Source organism: Bufo bufo, chromosome 2 (assembly GCF_905171765.1).
Source record: "Bufo bufo chromosome 2, aBufBuf1.1, whole genome shotgun sequence".
Taxonomy (NCBI): domain Eukaryota; kingdom Metazoa; phylum Chordata; class Amphibia; order Anura; family Bufonidae; genus Bufo; species Bufo bufo.
Genome location: NC_053390.1, coordinates 143,108,719 through 143,128,452, shown reverse-complemented (window position 1 = coordinate 143,128,452; position 19,734 = coordinate 143,108,719). Strand labels below are relative to the sequence as shown.

General features: G+C 42.4%; 1 protein-coding gene across 2 annotated transcripts in view; it reads left to right on the top strand.

Annotated features, from left to right (window-relative positions):
• TTC37 (tetratricopeptide repeat domain 37) overlaps positions 1 to 19,734 on the top strand; it is a 188,960-nt gene that overhangs the window by 35,181 nt on the left and 134,045 nt on the right. For both annotated transcript variants that reach the window (XM_040421551.1, XM_040421552.1), the window contains exons 8-13: positions 830 to 938; positions 7,507 to 7,647; positions 10,752 to 10,856; positions 10,944 to 11,083; positions 12,536 to 12,622; positions 14,648 to 14,751. In XM_040421551.1, coding sequence (XP_040277485.1) covers positions 830 to 938; positions 7,507 to 7,647; positions 10,752 to 10,856; positions 10,944 to 11,083; positions 12,536 to 12,622; positions 14,648 to 14,751 — 686 coding nt within the window. The remainder of the gene's footprint in view (positions 1 to 829; positions 939 to 7,506; positions 7,648 to 10,751; positions 10,857 to 10,943; positions 11,084 to 12,535; positions 12,623 to 14,647; positions 14,752 to 19,734) is intronic.

The following is a 19,734-nucleotide window of genomic DNA, read 5'->3' as shown; positions in this document are numbered from 1 at the left end:
GGGTCATATTTGAATTCGCAAATATTTTGTCGAATATTTGCAAATTTGAATATTCCTTATATTCTACATTCTTTTTTTTACTTGAAAATCGGCAAGGTAATGATCGCATAATATGCGAATATTACGCGATCAATACAGGCGTGAGTCAAAAAACAAATATATAGCACTATAGAATATAGTGCTATATATTAGTTTTTTAGAATATTGGTCATTTTTTTCCATCTGAAGTCATGATTCCTATCTGCTTAAGTTACTCATTGGCCCACAAACAAGAAGCAGGGAGGAATCATGTGTTCAGATGGAAAAAATGAGGAATATTCAAAAAACGAATATATAGCACTATATTAGCGAATTCTCGAAGTTGCGATATTCGCGATAAATATTCGTAATTTGAATATTCGCACTCAACATTAGTCACTGAGACACTAATCTATAACAGCATGCACAGCGGCATCGTGTTCCTACAATTACACAGATTGTCATTCACATTTCTCCCTCTCTTCGCTGCTGCTTACAGTCTAATTCCCCTTTCATTGGGGTCATTTCATGGCAATTAAACTTTTGTACTTTTCACAGTAGATGGAACACCTATTTTGCTCCTTAACATGTCTCCATGTGGTATATTTACTGTGCAGCACTAGACCAGTGATGGGCAAACTGCGGCTCTCCAGCTGTTGTAAAACTACAAATCCCATCATGCCCTGCTGTAGGCTGATAGCTGTAGGCAGACTGGGCATACTGGGAGTTGTAGTTCTACAACAGTTAGGAGAGCCGCAGTTTGCCCATCCCTGCACCAGACTAACTCGTCCGCTTGCCTTTATATTCTCAGCTGCCACATGAAGAGACAAAACTGAAGGAGATGTGTAACAGCATGGCTGCCACCTACCCTTCTTCCTGCTATCCCTGGAAGTACTCGGTTTTGCATTACATCAGGTCTGGTAAGTATTCTGATTCTTTGTGGTTCAAGGGAAACACTTGCTTAATTTGCTTTTTAACACTTCATATAGTAAGATGTATGTTTGACAGTGCTTCTCAGGACTCCTCGAAATGTTTTAATTTTGGGGTACAGAAAGACTGTGCTCCTTCGTAGTCACCTCTTAATGAAATTGTCCATGGTGGTTGAAATGGATGTGCGTTTTTGTCCCCCATAACAGTGCCAGACTTATCCATAGGCAGAGTATTGTATTGCAGATTAGTTTCAATAACTTGAATGGCCGCAATACCGCACACAACTCTCTTTTAAAGGGAGCCTGTCAGCTACTTTGAGCGTTTTACGCCGCTCATATCACAATTTAGCACAGTTGCCCAACATAAAAATAGTACCTGTATTGTGTCTTGCCAACAAATGGGGAAAAAAAACACTTTATAACCGCTCCCCTTGGATTCCTTTGGCCCACCCTCATCTCCTTATTCATCCTCCTCCTCTGGTCATGTGAGCGCCGGGCATCGCTAGGCCCCCGCATGCGCAGTGGTAACATCAGTGCCTCTGCCCATAGAGCAGCGCGCATGCGCGGGCCTGGCAGTGACTGGTGCTCACATGAGATCTAAACCAGATTTACTGCAGACACACATTAAAAATCTACAATTAAAAAAGTGATGTGAATTTAGGAGGTTAAAATGCACCTGATTGGAAAGTCATCCTTCTTCTTCCACCCATAACATTGACAGAAGAACCTATAACAGAGCACCATAGATGTCTATGGATGGTTTATATTATTACTGTATACAATTCGGAGGTTGTGTGACGCTGGAATTCGGTGTTGTGCATGAGCCCTTGAACATTTTAGGGGACATTTATCAATTGCACTGGTTTTTTTTTTTCAGCAAGTCTGTTTTTGGTTTCTTGTGCTGCACCAAATTTATGAGATAAATGGTCTTCATAATTCGAAATTCTAGGGTTATGGGCTGAAAATGGAGGTGCGTTACTCCGAATTGATACGCAATTGATATGTAACCCTACATTTGACTGTCACCAACTGTATGTCTTTTATGTTGTTTTTTATTGTCTTTAAACTCTGAAAATAAAGCCTATTAAAAAAAATATTATGAGCTGCAGCACGTGTAATATGGTTTTGCCTTTTTAAGTGATTGTATGCCAGAAGGTTGCCTGACGTATTTTGCGCTGACTGCAACCTTTTGTACATCATAAATACACCTTCAGGGCTCATGCACACAAATGTATTTACTTTCTATGTCAATTCAGTAACAGAAGTTACTCCATGTGCATTCCGTTTCCGTATGTCTGTTCTGCAAAAAAATACAAGTCCTATTATTGTCAGAATAACGGACAAGGATAGGACTGTTCCGTTCCGCAAAATATGGAATGCACATCGAACGTCATCCCGTATTTTTTTGTGGATCTGTTTTTTATGGACCGAAAATTATATATGGTCGTGTTTTCTATTTTCCAAAACAGACCAACTTCTCACTCCGCTTCTGAAAGTGGGAGGCCAAAAGGTTCAAAATTTTGCACCAATTGTTGCATGCGCCAAAACATGGGACAATTTAATGCTATAGCAACCTTCATAAATATCCCCCTTTATTCAGCTAATCTTTTCCAATCAGATTTTGTTCTCTGCAGAATTGGCAAGGTTTAATGTTAGTGCAGAGCCAGTGACTCAAATCCACCTTGCAGAATTATTACTTGGCGGTGGCCTCATCATTCAGCGGCACATATGTTTTTTCAGTATGAAAATGGCCCATATGCAAATGAATAATTATAAAGCCATGGGTTTCTATAGAGTTAGGCATCATGCACACGACCGTTGTGTGTTTTGCGGTCCGCAAATCGCGGATCCGCAAAACACGGATGGCGTCTGTGTGCGTTCCGCAATTTGCGGAACGGCACGGACAGCCATTGATATAACTGCCTATTCTTGTCCGCAAAACGCGGACAAGAATAGGACAGGTTATTATTTTTTTTTTGCGGACCACGGAACGGAGCAACAGATGCGGACAGCACATGGAGTGCTGTCTGCATCTTTTGCGGCCCCATTGAAGTGAATGGGTCCGCATCCGAGCCGCCAAATCTGCAGCTCGGATGCGGACCAAAACAACGGCCGTGTGCATGAGGCCTAACAGTATAGAAAGCAAGTGCATATTATGTTCCACTTACCAGAAAGAACGGGGTGTACAGGTTAGAGCTCTTTAGAACTATTAGCAATTACTGCCACAAAGGGACATCATTATCTGACCTCTCCACTAACTGCTGATTGCCAGCTATTTAGAATTCATCATAGGGAAGAAAATTTCCAGAAACAGAGCCATTCATAGAAGTACTTGGGTTTTCTCTGCTTCACTAGGATAATCAGTCGACCTTCTTTTATTCCGAGATCTAAAATCACAATGGTAGTGAAGTGGATCAAGATTATAGGAGGATATACCTCTTCTCAGCATCATGCAGCTTATTTTTTTAATCAGGTTTGCAATGTATTTGTTCACAAAAATTACAAAGCACTAAAATATGGATTTATGTTCAAGTTCATATATATGGTACATTTAAATGTGTCATAAACCTTCAGTGAGCAGTACATCCAGAGGTAATTCTGCCCATGTGATATCAGTTAAATTAGCTAATTAACCTGTAGGATACCAGCGCCGTACATGTACAGCGCTGGAAACTGGGACAAAAATCCCAGTGTAGTACAGCTACAGCGCCCTGATCAAGCGGGCACAGGAGCTGCGCCTGCCTGATCAGCTGCATGGGTCCCGCAGTCACTGTTAGCCGGACTCCTGCTTTATGCGCCGGCATCGATGAAAACACAGATGCCGGCGCATTAACCCTTCCACTGCCGCCATCAGCGCTGACTGCGGCTCGTGTGGTATCGTGCCTGGTGTCCATCGGGTCCCCGCGCTGCTGTGACGGGGACCCAACGGCAGGGAAGGCAGCCCGATGCCTTCCTTAGGCATCAGGGCTGCCTTCCGTGAGAGCCTGTGAGCTCCAACCCCCTAGATCTCATAGCCAGGAAGCTGTAAGTGTATGACAGACTGTAATACACTTACAGCCAATGCATCACAATACAGAAGTATTGTAATGCATTATAAAGGGGATCAGACCCCCAAAAGTTGAAGTCCCAGAGTGGGACAAAAAATATAGTGGAAAAAGAAGTTAAAAAAATAGTTTCAAAATTGAAAAGTTTAAAGTAAAAAAAAAAATGTGGGTCCATATCCCAAACTAAAGTAAAATATAGGGGAAAAAAGAAAAGTAGACGTATTAGGTATCGTCGCGTCCGTATCAACCGGCTCTATAAAAATATCACATGATCCACCACGTCAGGTGAACTCTGTAAAAAAATTAAATAAAACAGTGTCAAAAAAGCCATTATCTGGTCTCCTTGCCTCACAAAAAGTGTAATACCAAGTGATCAAAAATATTTTATGTACCCCAAAATGGTACAAATCAAACCGTCATCTCATCCTGCAAAAAATGAGCCCCTACCTAAGACAATTGCCCCAAAAAATAAAAATAAAATAGGGCTCTCAGAAAATGGCAACCCAAAAACAAGATTTTATTCCGTTCAAAAATGATTTCACTGTGTAAAACTTAACAAAAATAAAAAAAAAGATAAACATATTAGGTATCGCCGTGTCCGTAACAACCTGCTCTATAAAAATATCACATTATCTGCCCCCTCAGGTGAATGCTGTAAAAAAAATAAAACTATGCCAAAAAAGCCACCTCATCCCGCAAAAAATTAACCCCCACATAAGACAATCACTTAAAAAATAAAAACAAATTGCACCCATAAACCTATCCTTAAAAATCTGCTCTGCAAAAGCCATATGGCGCTCCTTCCTTTTTGAGTCCTGCTTTGTGCCCCCACAGCAGTTTACCACCACATATGCGCTTTTGAGCCAAATTGCTTGCAGAGTAAACAGCAAGGGAATAGGGGGTCCTAAAAAGCACTGTGGTCAACAGATGGATTTGACTCTCTCAAACCTGTAGGATATGGTTTACAGTGTGTATCCAACTTTTAGAGAGGTCCATGGTACAGAGCGTTTTAAACTGAGAGAAGGTTGCCGCTTTCTAGTGTTTGAGAACAGAAGGATAATTGAGTCCGTCCTGATGTAGAGGTAGGTACAGTATGTCTGCCTTGACCCTTGCCCTCTTTTTACTTAAAATAAAACTCATTAAAGGCATTTAAAATTGATGCAGAAGAATGGGACACAAATTGGCACATTTCTAAAAAAAAATAAAAATAAAGGATCTTGGGGAGTATCATAATTTTTTGAATTTTTATACTGAGTAACCGTGAGGGTTTTTTTAAAATATTTTTTATTAAGGTGATATCATTGTGGTCAGCTTAGAATCAGGGATGGACAGGTTAATTCCCAATGAGGTAAGTGCCCCCTTAACCCACTTGAAATCAAAAGACTTGGAGAGGTGGGAAACAAGTCTGTGAGGGAGACCAAGATTCAAAATCTGGGATTTTGACATATTAACTTTAGAAATAAAAAAGATTCTACACCAAAAATATTGATTATATCTTGGACAGCCGGCAATGATGATAATAAGTTGGTAAGCGACTATAAGTCATCATCTGAAAATTACCCTATGTGCTGTTCCACCCCGGATGTTCCTGAAGTGCAAGGTGTTTTGCTAATGTACCGTATTTTACAAATGGTTCCATCACGAGGGTGAATATGAGGGGAGATATACAGTAGGATAACCATGGAGATAATAAACGACTTAGACATAAAGCCTGATGTGTAAGCAATTGCATTTATACACATCTCTGTGACATATCAAATGTTTTTGAACAGTTAGTGACCCTTTAATGAGGCCTCCCTTAGAAAACCAAATGGATCCAGTGGAGCGCCATCTCAACATCTAATGCAGAGAGGTGTCTGACAGCAGCAAACTACCTCTACCATAAAAAGAAAAATCATCTGTTGCCATTTATTCCACTAGCAAAACCTATCTGATTGCTGTTTATTGAGCTCGGCGGAATATCAACTTCGACATAGGGGTTGGATACATTTTTGGTTTGGTAAAAAATGTTGGCGTATAATATGGAAATTGGTGAGTCTGAAGATTTACCTGGCTTAGACAGAGTTACCACAATTGCTTCTGGTGGGATGTTTACAATCTGGTAAAGCACTAAAGGTTGTTTTACATGTATAGGTATCCGGCAGATTATCCGGAGCGAACGTTCCTGTGAGCGCCGGTTCCTGACAATCTGCCTATGTAAAGATGCAGCAGATCACCCGATGAAAGAGCAAAACACTCATTCATTGGGTGAAACTGTTGTTCGTGCAGGCACTTCTGCTGCCCAGAAACAATACAGCTGTATGAGAACGGGCAATCACAATAGCAATGCCTCGTTCTCATACTGTGGAGGTGATCGCTGCATGTAAATACAGAGCTTCACCTCCACTGAGCAAGCAGCCGACTCTCAGGAATGAACGCTTCCTTCCCAACAGTTCGCTCCTCATCTAGGCGTGTAAATGCAGCTTTAGAAAGATACAGGAACAGTGTGGCTCCCAATTATTGCTATGGGAGTTAAGGAAACAGCAGAGTTCCCACAGCTCAACCTTTTCCTTAACTCCGGCCATCCCGGGCCAGCACTTAAGGTGGATTTAGACAGGCAGATTATTGAGCAGATTATCAGTAACGAACGTTCCCTACAATCTGCCTATGTAAAGGTGCAGCAGATCACCCGATGAACGAGCGAAACACTCGTTCACCGGGTGATCCCGTCGTTGGCATGCAGGCATCTAAATTATTGTTTCTGGGCAGCAGATCAATGCAGCTGTATGAGAACGAGCGATCGCAATAGCGACCGCTCATCATACTGTGGAGGAGATTGCTGCCTGTAAATGCAATGCTTCACCTCCACTGAACGAGCAGCTGAATGTCGGGAAGGAATGCTTCCTTTCTGACAACCTGCTGTTGCTTGGCGTGTGTAAATGCACCTTTACTGTGGGTTAATCCCCTCTTGGCCATGAAAGTCTAAAGGTGGATTTAGATAGGACGATTCTGCGCATTCAGGGAGATCTCCTTCACGACTCCTTCGAGTAGATCGTACAGATAATAGACCAGGGGGCCTTAAGGGGGTTTCCAGGACTGATATTGGTGGCACCAGCTTTTTTTTTCAAAACTTATGTACAAATAAATAATAAACTTATATACATTTGGATATTTTATAGCCCTTTTGACTTTAAGTACTTTCTAGTTTCCGGTTTTCACACTATTTATAATGGTGATTTGTCCTGACAAATGTGGTGAATAGTTTGCAGTTGCTGCTTTTGTTTTTGTGCCCCTGAAATGTATATGAAAATATGTGAATTATGTTTTGTATTCTATAACAATGAAAACCGTGGCGGTCAGTCCTCGGAATGTAGGGGTTATGGTGCTTCTCATGATTCATTACCAGGCAAGTTGTGTCTGTGCCTGGTAAAGAAGCTCCCTCCCATCACTTGATTCAAATGTATGAGTTGAACTCTCATTCAATCCGGTATTGATGGCATATCCCAGGTTGAATTATTGTTGTTGCTATATTTCAGGGGACGTCAGCGAAGAAGCTGTCGAGTGTTATAATAAACTTGTTGAAATGGAGCCACGCAGTGGTCCTGGTCTCATCGGAATAGGAGTCAAAGCTCTACGTGATAAAAAGTACGAGAAGGCAGCAGAAAACCTTTCCCAAGGTAAAATGCCGTATGTTCCAAGTGTGTCAGTTGTTATGTATAGTAAAAGCTAAGAGCAAGCACATTACATTACTGCCATTATAATTGTGTTCAAAGCAGCATCTGTTACTGTGAATAATTATATCAGTGCTTTGTGTGATATGTCCTTAATGTATAAATTGAAGGACCCCCATAACTATTAACCCCTTGACACTAGCGATGGGTCGTTCGTGACCGATCCAGTACAAAGAGCCGGAATGATGTGAGCCGACTCCCAAGCGAGAGTGAGCCGAAAACACAGACAGGGCAGAGGGCAGGCGCAGTGGCAGTCTGCAGAGAATAAATGAGCAGGAAAGGCCGGGTTTTGGGGAGGTATCAGTGTCCCAGCCCTATTAGTCTCCTGATGATTAAGCAACAAACATTAGATTGCATTATGCAGGAACTGGAGCACAACTCCCAACATTTAAAAAGAAAAAGAAAAAAGGGACAATATGTGCAGCAATTTATTTCATACTTGACAACCCCTCTAACTCTACCCAAAACATAACTATACACACCCAGTCCCCATAATGTCCCCACATAGTAATTATTTCCCCTTTGTGTCAGCACACAGTAGTATTGCCCACACTGTGCCCCTTCCACAGTAGTATTGTAGAAACATAGAATGTGTCGGCAGATAAAAGAACCATTTGGCCCATCTAGTCTGCCCAATATACTGAATACTATGGATAGCCCCCGGCCCTATCTTATATGAAGGATGGCCTTATGCCTATCCCATGCATGCTTAAACTCCTTCACTGTATTTGCAGCTACCACTTCTGCAGAAAGGCTATTCCATGCATCCACTACTCTCTCAGTAAAGTAATACTTCCTGATATTACTTTTAAACCTTTGCCCCTGTAATTTAAAACTATGTCCTCTTGTAGCGGTTTTTCTTCTTTTAAATATTCTCTCCTCTTTTACCTTGTTGATTCCCTTCATGTATTTAAAAGTTTCTATCATATCCCCTCTTCCTCTGTAAAGACACATGCATCAAAAGATTCATTAGTCTTCTTTCCTAACTGAGGTCCTTTTCTTCATTTTCCTTTGAAAAAACTGAACAGAAGTATTCATTGAGGCAGTCAGCTAGTTCTTTATCTTCTTCCATATACCTTCTTTTGTTTTTAATTTGTTAGTTCCTTGTTTTAGTTTTCTTTTTTCATTTATGTATCTGAAGAATGTCTTATCGCCTTTTTTCACTGAATGAGCTAATTTCTCTTCTGCCTGTGCTTTAGAAGCTCTTATAACTTGTTTGGCCTCTCTCTGCCTAATCTTATAAATTTGCCTGTCATCCTCCTTTTTTTTATTTTTATAATTCGTAAATGCTATCTTTTTGTTTTTAATGATTTTGGCCACTTCTGCTGAGTACCACAGTGGTCTCTTCCTTTTTTTGCTTTTACTGACAAGCCTAATGCAATTATCTGGTGCCTTCAATAGTGCCACTTTTAAGTAGTCCCATTTCTCCTGGACTCCATTAAAACTGTTTCAATCTGATAGGGACTCGTATACCACTAATCTAATTTTAGAAAAGTCTGTTTTTCTAAAATCTAAAACTTTTGTTTTTGTGTGGTGTGACTCACTGTCACTGTACTTATAGTAAACCACACTGACTGGTGATCACTAGATCCTAAGCTTTCCTCTACAGTAATATCAGATACCAAATTCCCATTTGTGAATACTAAATCTAAAATGGCCTCCTTCCGGGTTGGCTCCTCAACTACTTGCTGTAGAGATGATCCCAGTAGGGAATTTAGAATATCTGTACTATTGGCAGAACTAGCTATTTTAGTTTTCCAGTTTACATTAGGAAGATTAAAGTCTCCCATAATGATAACTTCACCTTTCAATGTAATTTTAGCTATTTCCTCAACTAGTAGATCATGTAATTCTTTGACTTGGCTAGGTGGTCTATATATCACACCTACACGAGTTACCTTATGATTATCAAGCTGCAAGGTGACCCAAACTGACTAAATTGGTCTCACTAACTTGTATTAAATTAGATTTTATGCTATCTTTCACATACAGAGCCACGCCTCCCCCTTTCTTGCCTTCTCTGTCTTTCCTATATAGAGAGAACCCTAGTATTGTTATATCCCAGTCATTACTCCCATTGAACCAACCATGTCTCAGTAACCGCCACTAAATCTATATTCTCAGATGCCATTATAGACTCAAGTTCATTGATCTTATTCCCTAAACTGCGAGCATTTGTAGACAAGACTCTGAGCTTGTCATTTCTTAACCTCTGTGCTACTGGCATCTTCTGGCATTGTTCCGGGGGGCAGTCGGACTGCTGGATTATCACCCTTTTGCCCCCCTTTCCTAGTTTAAATGCTCCTTTAGCAAATACTTTGAACTGTTCACTGAGGACATTCGTTCCCTGCAAACCATCTTTCTTGTACAGTTGTTTTCCATTCCAACGAAAGCTAACATGAGACACAAAGCCAAACCCTTGGTTCAGGTCAGGTAATGCCTACACTGTGCCCCTTTCACAGTAGTAATGCCTACACTGTGCCCCCTCAGTAGTAATGCCCACACTGTGCCCCCCACAGTAGCTATGGCCAGATATGTGCCCTCTCACAGTAATTATGACAGATATGTGCCCCCTCACGGTAGTTATGGCCAGATATGTGCCCCCTCAAAGTAATTATGCCAGATATGTGTCTCTTCAGAGGAAGTAAAAAAGAAACCAACAAAAATGAGCCAGGTGAGATGATGTTAAGGGTACATTCATATGACCGTATGACAGGGTCCGCATCCGTTCCCGCAATTTTGCCTAACAGGTGCGGACCCATTCATTTCAATGGGGCTGCAAAAGATGCGGACAGCACATCATGTACTGTCTGCATCCGTAGTACCGTTACGCAGCCCCGCAGCTCATGTCCTATTCTTGTACTATATTGCACCGCCCATGTGTGGTCTGCAAAATGGGAACGCACACTGCTGGCAAGTTCACATGTAACCGGTCAGCCAGTGTCATAGGGACCAATCTGCTGACAGATGCCCTTTAAGAGGTGGACAGCCATATTTAAAAGAGCAAGCAACCATTCATACAATGATGAGACTGCATTGTGCTTTTCTAGGAGTCCAGCAGGTGAAGTCATGTCCTAGTAGTGCCTGGTACTTTCTTGCAGAAGCTCAACTGAAGATGCACAAACATGAAAAGGCCACTTTATCTTGTGAACAAGGTGAGGAGCATTTAGTACTGTTTAGATCGAACATATATATTTTTTTAAACTTTATCTAAACAATAATTTGTCTAATCCATATTTTAGCCATCAAAGTTCTATCTCAGGATGATTTAGCTCGTGGAGACACTCAACAGAAGGATTGTGCTCTTGGATTGAAAGCACAGGCTTTGCTGGAATGCACAGATATCGATCACTCTCAGGAGATACTGAAAATCCTGGACCAGGTATGGAAAGACTGTCCAATTTGTGCGTATTGTGGAGGAGTATTATACATCTTATGCAGTACTTCACGTGCACCCCACCACTTCTGACTAATATGTCTCTAGGCAATTACTATTACCAGACAGGGGTATTTAAAAGGGATTTACATTTTACAGTGATTCACTTGCTGAAAGTCATTACATATTGATATACCCTGTATATACCCTCTCAACTCACCTACATTAAGGCCTCATGTGCACGACTGCATTGTTCTCCCACATCCGTGTGCTGTCTGCATCCATATCTACGTTCCACAGTCCTGCAAAAAAAAAAATGTCCTTTACTTGTCCGTTTTGCAGACTAGGAAAAGACCTTTTTGGAGATCCAAAGTTTGTAGACCGTAAAACACAAATGGTCGTCTGCATGAGGACTAAAAGGGATCCTGTAAATTGCCCTGTACTTGAAACATATAATGTATAAGTTGTATAACTGTTGAGTGAATAGCTCTTAGGGCTTAAAGGGGTTGTCCAGCCTTATATAATACAAAACGTTTCCAAACAGTTCACCCAAGAAGCTGCAATCATTGTTGTGAGTCGATAAAACAGTTAATCCTGGATCAGTGCAAGGATTGCCACGCGACTCAGGCTGACAACCCTCGATGTTGACCAGCCTCAATAGCATCACTCGCTGTGCTAGGAAGGCTCGTCCCCTACTGCCATTGGCTGCCAGCATATGGGGGACATTTTTATAGTATTGGATAACCCCAGCAACGTGTTGTACCTAGTGAAAAAATTATACTTCCCTGATGCAGCGTTACGCCTCCTTGCTTCATTCCATTATCTTCTGTCCCTGGCTGGTAAACTTTTAGATGGGGAACTGATCTTAGCGGTGAAATGCCCCCAAGTGACAAGTGACCCAGCAGTGACGTGCCGTCATTGGCTGCACAGGTGCATGCGAGCCTATCCTTCTGGAAGTTTACAGGATGGACACAATAATAATACTGAAGGGAGCTGGAACATCGAACGGGTAGTGAATTAGAATTTTTTGAACAGGACAACGGGCTGCTGGGACTACTTAAAAATGAGCATAAGGCTGGACAACCCTTTTAATCAGCCCGCAACATGGAAACCATGACTTCTGTTTGTTCTATCATCAGATAATTTGAGTATGGGGTTATCCAAGAATTAATAATGATGGCCTGTCCTCAGGATATGTCATCCCTATCACACTGGTGGGGGTCCAAGTCCTTGCACCCCCACCGATCAGCTGTTTCAGGGAACCACCATGCTTACCAGATCTCCGGTGAGCACAGCCGGCTCCTGGCATCTTTCCAAGTATTGATGATCTTTCCTGTGGATAGGTCCACATCAATATTAATTCCGGGATAACCTGTTTAAACAGAATTACTGTTGATTTCTATAATTGTGAATAGTTTGTCAGTCATAACTAATGTTGCATATTTTTCATTTTTATAGGTTTCCAATAAAGATGATGATCCAGTTATTATTGCCCTGAAAGGGAAGGCATATTTAAAGAGGGGATCATTAGAAGAAGCATTTAAGGTATGCTTGTGTCCTCATCAGTTTTATATATATATATATATATATATATATATATTCCTCCCATGCCACAGATTGGAGCTAGGTGCTTGAAAATTTGATCATTTGCAGATCTTAGTGACACCTACTATATACTTCCTCAATTTTCATAACCATTCTTGGTGTTGCAATTCCAATGTTGAGGAGTGTATTTTTGTTATGTAATGGTTTTACGCTTATTATAAATTCTGTTGAGATTCTTTAACTTGATATTCCTGACAAGTAATCCTTATATTTAGTACGCCATTAGATTTGTTGTAGAAGTTTTTACAACTGAAAATCAGTTCTGTTCATTAGAATAATTTCTGCTGTGAACATCGCCTGAAGCTGTTTTCTGGGAATTCAGATTAATGGCCTAACAAATGAATGGGCTGAGTAGGTCTGTGCTGTAACACCAGGCACAGCCACACTTGTATGGATGTGGCTATAATGGGGTCAGTAGATGTCCCCTAGGTTGGACACCAATCAAACATTGATGACCTATAAGATATCAATGGAAATTTCACAGATCTGCAGTATGTGTGATGACAATAAGCCACTCGACAAAACCAGAGTAGCGCCTCTCCAGAGCACGGAACTCAAAGGGGCAGATTTATCAAAACGGGTACAAAACAAAACTGGCTAAGTTGCCTATAGTAACCAATCAGACTCATCCATGAATGGAGCTCTGAAAAATGAAAGGTGGAATCTGATTGGTTGCTTTGGGCAACTAAACCAGGTTTGCTTTGCACCAGGTTTGATAAATCTCCCCCAAAATGTTTTCATAGAAAACGAAATAATTCGGAATACAAGGAATGTACGGTATTTGACGAGGGTTGCATCTCACAAATTCTTAAAGTTGTGGTCACAATGGCTGAAAGTTGTGGTCCCAGGACTGGCCTCTGTATATGTGATTAAGCAGCACAGAATTATTTTAGGATGACCTTCCTTTGTCATCTCAGGATAATGGAGCTCTGTGTAAGCTGCCATTAAATCTTGCCAGATATTCCTCCTAGTTAGGGAACACAAACTCTGCTTGAGTATTAAGATATGTTTTGGGGCAATTTATCAAGATTGGCGATTCATATGTCAGTCTTGATACACATTGGCGTGAGGTGCGCCAAATTTATTGAGAGACCCAGGGCTCTTAATAAATTTGGTACATTAGGCGCTCATGGACTTGCCCCACCAATTCTGCTGGTGTCAAGGTTTTATTATATATTGGTGGAAGGTTATCTAATAGAATTCTGTAATGTTAGGGAGGAAAATGAATATTTCTTTTTAAACTAGTTTATTGAAAAAAAACAATAAAGCAAGGTACAGAGTCCATAATACATCTTCATAGTCTGGGTACAGCAGGTATCATACATGAAGCATTGCAAACAGAGCAAGGCATTACGTAAAGCATCTAAATGAGGCACAGTAATAGATGAAGTCCACTGCACTCCCCAAACTTTCCAGAATTTGGCCGGGCATCCTCTGTTTTTGAATATTCCATGCTCAGAAGGGATCATTTCAGATGTTTATAGTAGAACCTATGATAATGTGTCCATACCACTAGCGGATAAAGTAAAAAACTAAAACAAAGAGGTTATGACACTTCTGTAAAGGGATCTTTAGCATTATTGCTTTATGTTTTTCTATAACCATCTGTGTGTCCAGAAATATGTAATATTAGAAATGTTGGGGAATAGGGTGGTGGGGATTTTATTGTAAAATGTTAATTTCTTTGTGAAAACGAATTCAAATATTTGCATCTAAGACAAGTAGTTCACAATACAAAATCACACATATTTCATTCCTAACTAAGCTCTTTTTATGGAAATCATTTTAGAAATCTGTAAACTCCTTATCGGTTTGCACACCATCAATCTTATCATTTGTTTCAAAGGGGGGCGGTTTTCTTTAAAATAAATATGGAGTAAAAATTTGAAGCTATGTTTGCTGTAACTGAAATTATGAGACGTTTGTATCATGTATCATGTTTGTTCATTTACAATATTTGTTCAGGTTTGTAGAGAACTCCACCAGACGTATCCTGACTTTGCAGAAACGCATTTTTTGGAGGGTCAGCTGTATTACACCCAAAAGAACTACGTAGAGGCTGAGAAAAGGTAATGTTGTGTCCCTGGCACCTCAAGCAACTGCACTTTCTCTAAGGGTATAACCACACGGCACGGTCGTGTGGCATTTGGGATTCAGCTGTGCTGCGATCAAGAACCACACGGGCCCTAATTAAACTAATGAGACCACACTGTTTAGCCTATGTTTATTGTTAATAGTCACACGACCCCTGCAAAACCACACTGTCATTAACAATGCAGACCAGCTTAAACAGTGCAGTTTAATTAGGGCCCGGTTCTGCCCGTTTGGCCGCTTCGTTCTTGATTGCAGCACGATCGCATCCCGAACGTCACAGGGCAGTGCTATGTGGTCTTACCCTCAGGGCACAACTTCAAATTGTATAGTTTTAGTTTTTTTTTACTTATATTTGATTATTATGAAAGTTGACAAAAGCTTATTCAGCCAAACAACAAAAGAGAACATAAAATACACACTACATGTAATCTATATGATGACGAAGCATATGTATCAATTATAACATAAAAAAAAAATAAGAGCGGGAATGATAAGAGGAGATAGAATAAAGAAAATTAAAAGGGGGGGGGGGCAGTGAATCCTCCTGTGCATAAGATCTAACAAACAGTCAGGTCCATAAATATTGGGACATCAACACAATTCTAACATTTTTAGCTCTATACACCACCACAATGGATTTACAACAGTTTGCATATGTGCCTCCCACTTGTTAAGGGACCAAAAGTAATGGGACAATTGGCTTCTCAGCTGTTCCATGGCCAGGTGTGTGTTATTCCCTCATTACTTAAACACTACTGCCTATACGGCTACTAACCACTCTTGTCCCAGACTAATAAAACATAACTTTTACTTATTCATGTTAAAACACGAGTGAAATAACAAATTGTGAGCTACCTATAGGGTTAAAAAATGCTATACCCAATGAGACTTGCTGTGTATTAAGGGTCACTAAGGTGTATGGATTGGCGGGAGTGCACTAACACCACTCAAACATACACCAGCATCCCTGCTGTATAGACAGATTCAAAAAGTGCCTTAGGTTTTTAATCTGCTGACCACATTGAGTCCTTGCAGGGATTTGTGTGCCTGATATACCAATATATGCTGCCATCAGGCCTGCTCAATCTTGGTGTTTATACCCCAGACACGGGGGCCAAGTAGTTATCAGGCACTTTTTGAATCTGTCTATACAGCAGGGATGCTGGTGTATTTTTGAGTGGTGTTAGTGCACTCCCGCCAATCCATACACCTTAGTGACCCTTAATACACAGCAAGTCTCATTGGGTATAGCGTTTTTTAACCCTATAGGTAGCTCACAATTTGTTATTTCACTCGTGTTTTAACATGAATAAGTAAAAGTTATGTTTTATTAGTCTGGGACAAGAGTGGTTAGTAGCCGTATAGGCAGTAGTGTTCAAGTAATAAATTTAACCCTTCCCAGATAGGGTCCCTTATAAGTAGTTATTCCCTCATTATCCCAATTACAATGAGCAGATAAAAGGTCCAGAGTTCATTTCAAGTGTGCTATTTGCATTTGGAATCTGTTGCTGTCAACTCTCAAGATGAGATCCAAAGAGCTGTCACTATCAGTGAAGGAAGCCATTATTAGGCTGAAAAAACAAAACAAACCCATCAGAGAGATAGCAAAAACATTTGGCGTGGCCAAAGCAACTGTTTGGAATATTCTTAAAAAGAAGGAACGCATCGGTGAGCTCAGCAACACCAAAGGACCCGGAAGACCACGGAAAGCAACTGTGGTGGATGACCGAAGAATTCTTTCCCTGGTGAAGAAAACACCCTTCACAACAGTTGGCCAGATCAAGAACACTCTCCAGGAGGTAGGTGTATGTGTGTCAAAGTCAACAATCAAGAGAAGACTTCACCAGAGTGAATACAGAGGGTTCACCACAAGATGTAAACCATTGGTGAGCCTCAAAACCAGGAAGGTCAGATTAGAGTTTGCTAAACGACATCTAAAAAAGCCTTCACAGTTCTGGAACAACATCCTATGGACAGATGAGACCAAGATCAACTTGTACCAGAGTGATGGGAAGAGAAGAGTATGGAGAAGGAAACAAACTGCTCATGATCCTAAGCATACCACCTCATCAGTGAAGCATGATGGTGGTAGTGTTATGGCGTGGGCATGTGTGGCTGCCAATGGAACTGGTTCTCTTGTATTTATTGATGATGTGACTGCTGACAAAAGCAGCAGGATGAATTCTGAAGTGTTTCGGGCAATATTATCTGCTCACATTCGGCCAAATGCTTCAGAACTCATTGGACGGCGCTTCACAGTGCAGATGGACAATGACCCAAAGCATACTGCAAGAGCAACCAAAGAGTTTTTTAAGGGAAAGAAGTGGAATGTTATGCAATGGCAAAGTCAATCACCTGACCTGAATCCGATTGAGCATGCATTTCACTTGCTGAAGACAAAACTGAAGGGAAAATGCCCTAAGAACAAGCAGGAACTGAAGACAGTTGCAGTAGAGGCCTGGCAGAGCATCACCAGGGATGAAGCCCAGCTCCAGGCTGTAATTGACTGCAAAGGATTTGCAACCAAGTATTAAAAAGTGAAAGTTTGATTTATGATGATTATTATGTCCCATTACTTTTGGTCCCTTACCAGTGGGAGGCACATATGCAAACTGTTGTAAATCCTACACCATTCACCTGATTTGGATGTAAATACCCTCAAATTAAAGCTGACAATCTGCAGTTAAAGCACATCTTGTTAGTTTCATTTCAAATCAATTGTGGTGGTGTATAGAGCCAAAAATGTTAGAATTGTGTGGATATCCCAATATTTATGGACCTGACTGTAATTAAGGGAGTGAGAAACTTCTGAATTTCCTCCAAGGTTCCCATATAGTAGCAAATCATTGGGGGACACAGGCTTGACCATGGGTATAGCTGCTGCCACTAGGAGGCGACACTACCCACAAAAGTGTGAGATCCTCCCTCCAGCTATACCCTTCCTACATGGACTAAGCTAAAACAGTTTTAGCTTAGTGTCTGTAGGAGGCAGACCTCTGATTTTTTTTTTTTTCCTTTTTTTGATTTTTCTTTTCTTCTAGCGGGATTATAAGCAATCCTAGCTGCCTGCACTCCCACCTAGGAGATCGGAGACCAGGGGGTCCTCATGCCCACTGCTCCTTCCTGGTTTACAGAAGACTAGGAGGACCAGAGGTTCCTAAAGCCTCTGCATCCCGCAGCCTTCGGGTGACCACGGCCGCCCACGACAAGTCCCCTCTGTTTCAGATGTAGCAGCCCTCCCCATGGGGCCACACACTGAAGGTGGTAACCCGGCTGGAACCAGGTGGGCAGAACACACCAGACTGGTAAGTATTCCTGGCTCCAAACCCCCTTTTTCTTCCCCCTCCCTTTTCAGGTTACTTGCTGTGGATGGCCCCCACAAAGCCTTGTCCCACCAGGCGTGGAAAGGGTTAACAGCTGCATGGAAAGCTGTCCTGTGTGGGTGGAGGGTGGCAGTGAAGGGAAGCCCTCTCTGCTTGCCAAGCTTCTTTCTGGCCCCCCAACACACTTCCACCCAATCAACCCCCCGTCCGTCCGTCTGCCCGCCAGCCCCCAACTATTTCTTGCGGAGCTCCATTATTCCTTCTCAGTTACAAGCGGCCCGATTTCTACTGCGGTCTACTTCTGATCCGCTCGCCGCGGGTACTTCTCACCCTGCTGGCATCTCCGCCTGGCCGGGGCTCCTTGCGGCAGCACCACTGTACAGGGGATGGGGGGGAAAGACCTCTAAGGGGTGTTAGTTGGTGCGCCAGCGCTCCTTTTTATTATCGCTGGGAGCTCCATTAGCGGGGCGGGGCATGAGTTCTCCCCGCTTTCCCCCTCCTTCATCTGGCTTCCTGTCGCAAATTCTTTGCGCTTGTTTCTCTGACCCTCGCCTGCTCAGGAGGAACTCTGCGGACTCTAACACCAGAATTTTTTTCCAGACAGGCTGCAGTAAGGGACACAGGCCGGGTGAGCTATTTCTCCACTCCCTACAGGGTCTATCTTAAGCCCTCCTACCTTTCACTACAGGTACTCACTATGTCCGAACCCAGATCCTAGGCCCCAAATCCGGGGGTCACTTCTGTGCAACATTTTGCATGTGCTTCTTGTCGTTCAAAATTCCCATCCGGTCAGTTGGATCCCCTCTGCTCCTCGTGCTCTGACCCTGCCCAGCCCATGGTAGAGCCGGAGTGGATGCTCTCTCTATTTAAGATGGTGCAGGATGTTTCCCATTCCATCAGGACCATTGTGGAATTGCTGGGGCGTTTGGCACTGCCCTGCGTCCAGTTTTTGCCTCTACAGGGGTTAGAAAGCCTATGACCGAGTGAGCAAACAAGCTACGTCAGGGCCTCGCCTCTGGGGACTTCTCAGAGGAACTTTCGGATATTGCAGTGCAACTTTCCCACGCCAGTTCTTGCATCTGTGAGGCCTCTCTGGACGCGGCCAGGCTTTTGGCTGGCTCTTCAGCCCTTTTGGTGGCTATTCGCCGTACCCTCTGGCTATTTTGCTGGGCGGCGGATAATGCTTCTAAATGGGCCTTGACGTCCCTCCCTTTTGCATGTAGCAGACTTTTCGGCAACCGTCTGGATGAGATTATCTCTGATGCTACAGGGGGAAAAAAACACCCATTTGCCGCAGAACAGGACGCGCTTCAACAGGTCTAAAAAGCGCAGACCTCTTTTTCGGCCCTTTTGGAGTTTCCCCAGCCCGAAGCGGCCAGCCGACAAATCTGCCCCAGAGCAGAAGCGCAAGCCATCTTTCAAGCCTCTCCGTCCCTTGCCCCCTTTGCCAGCAGGGCTCCAAGCCCTATACCCCCAAGTCCTCCTCTGCATGACGTGCGGTCTCTGGCGACCCCCAGTCGAGTGGGAGGTCGTCTTCATCTGTTCCAGCATGTGTGGCTAGCTCACATATCGGATGCCTGGGCACGAGAAGTCATCTCGGAGGGTTACAAACTGGAGTTTCGATCTCCACCTCCG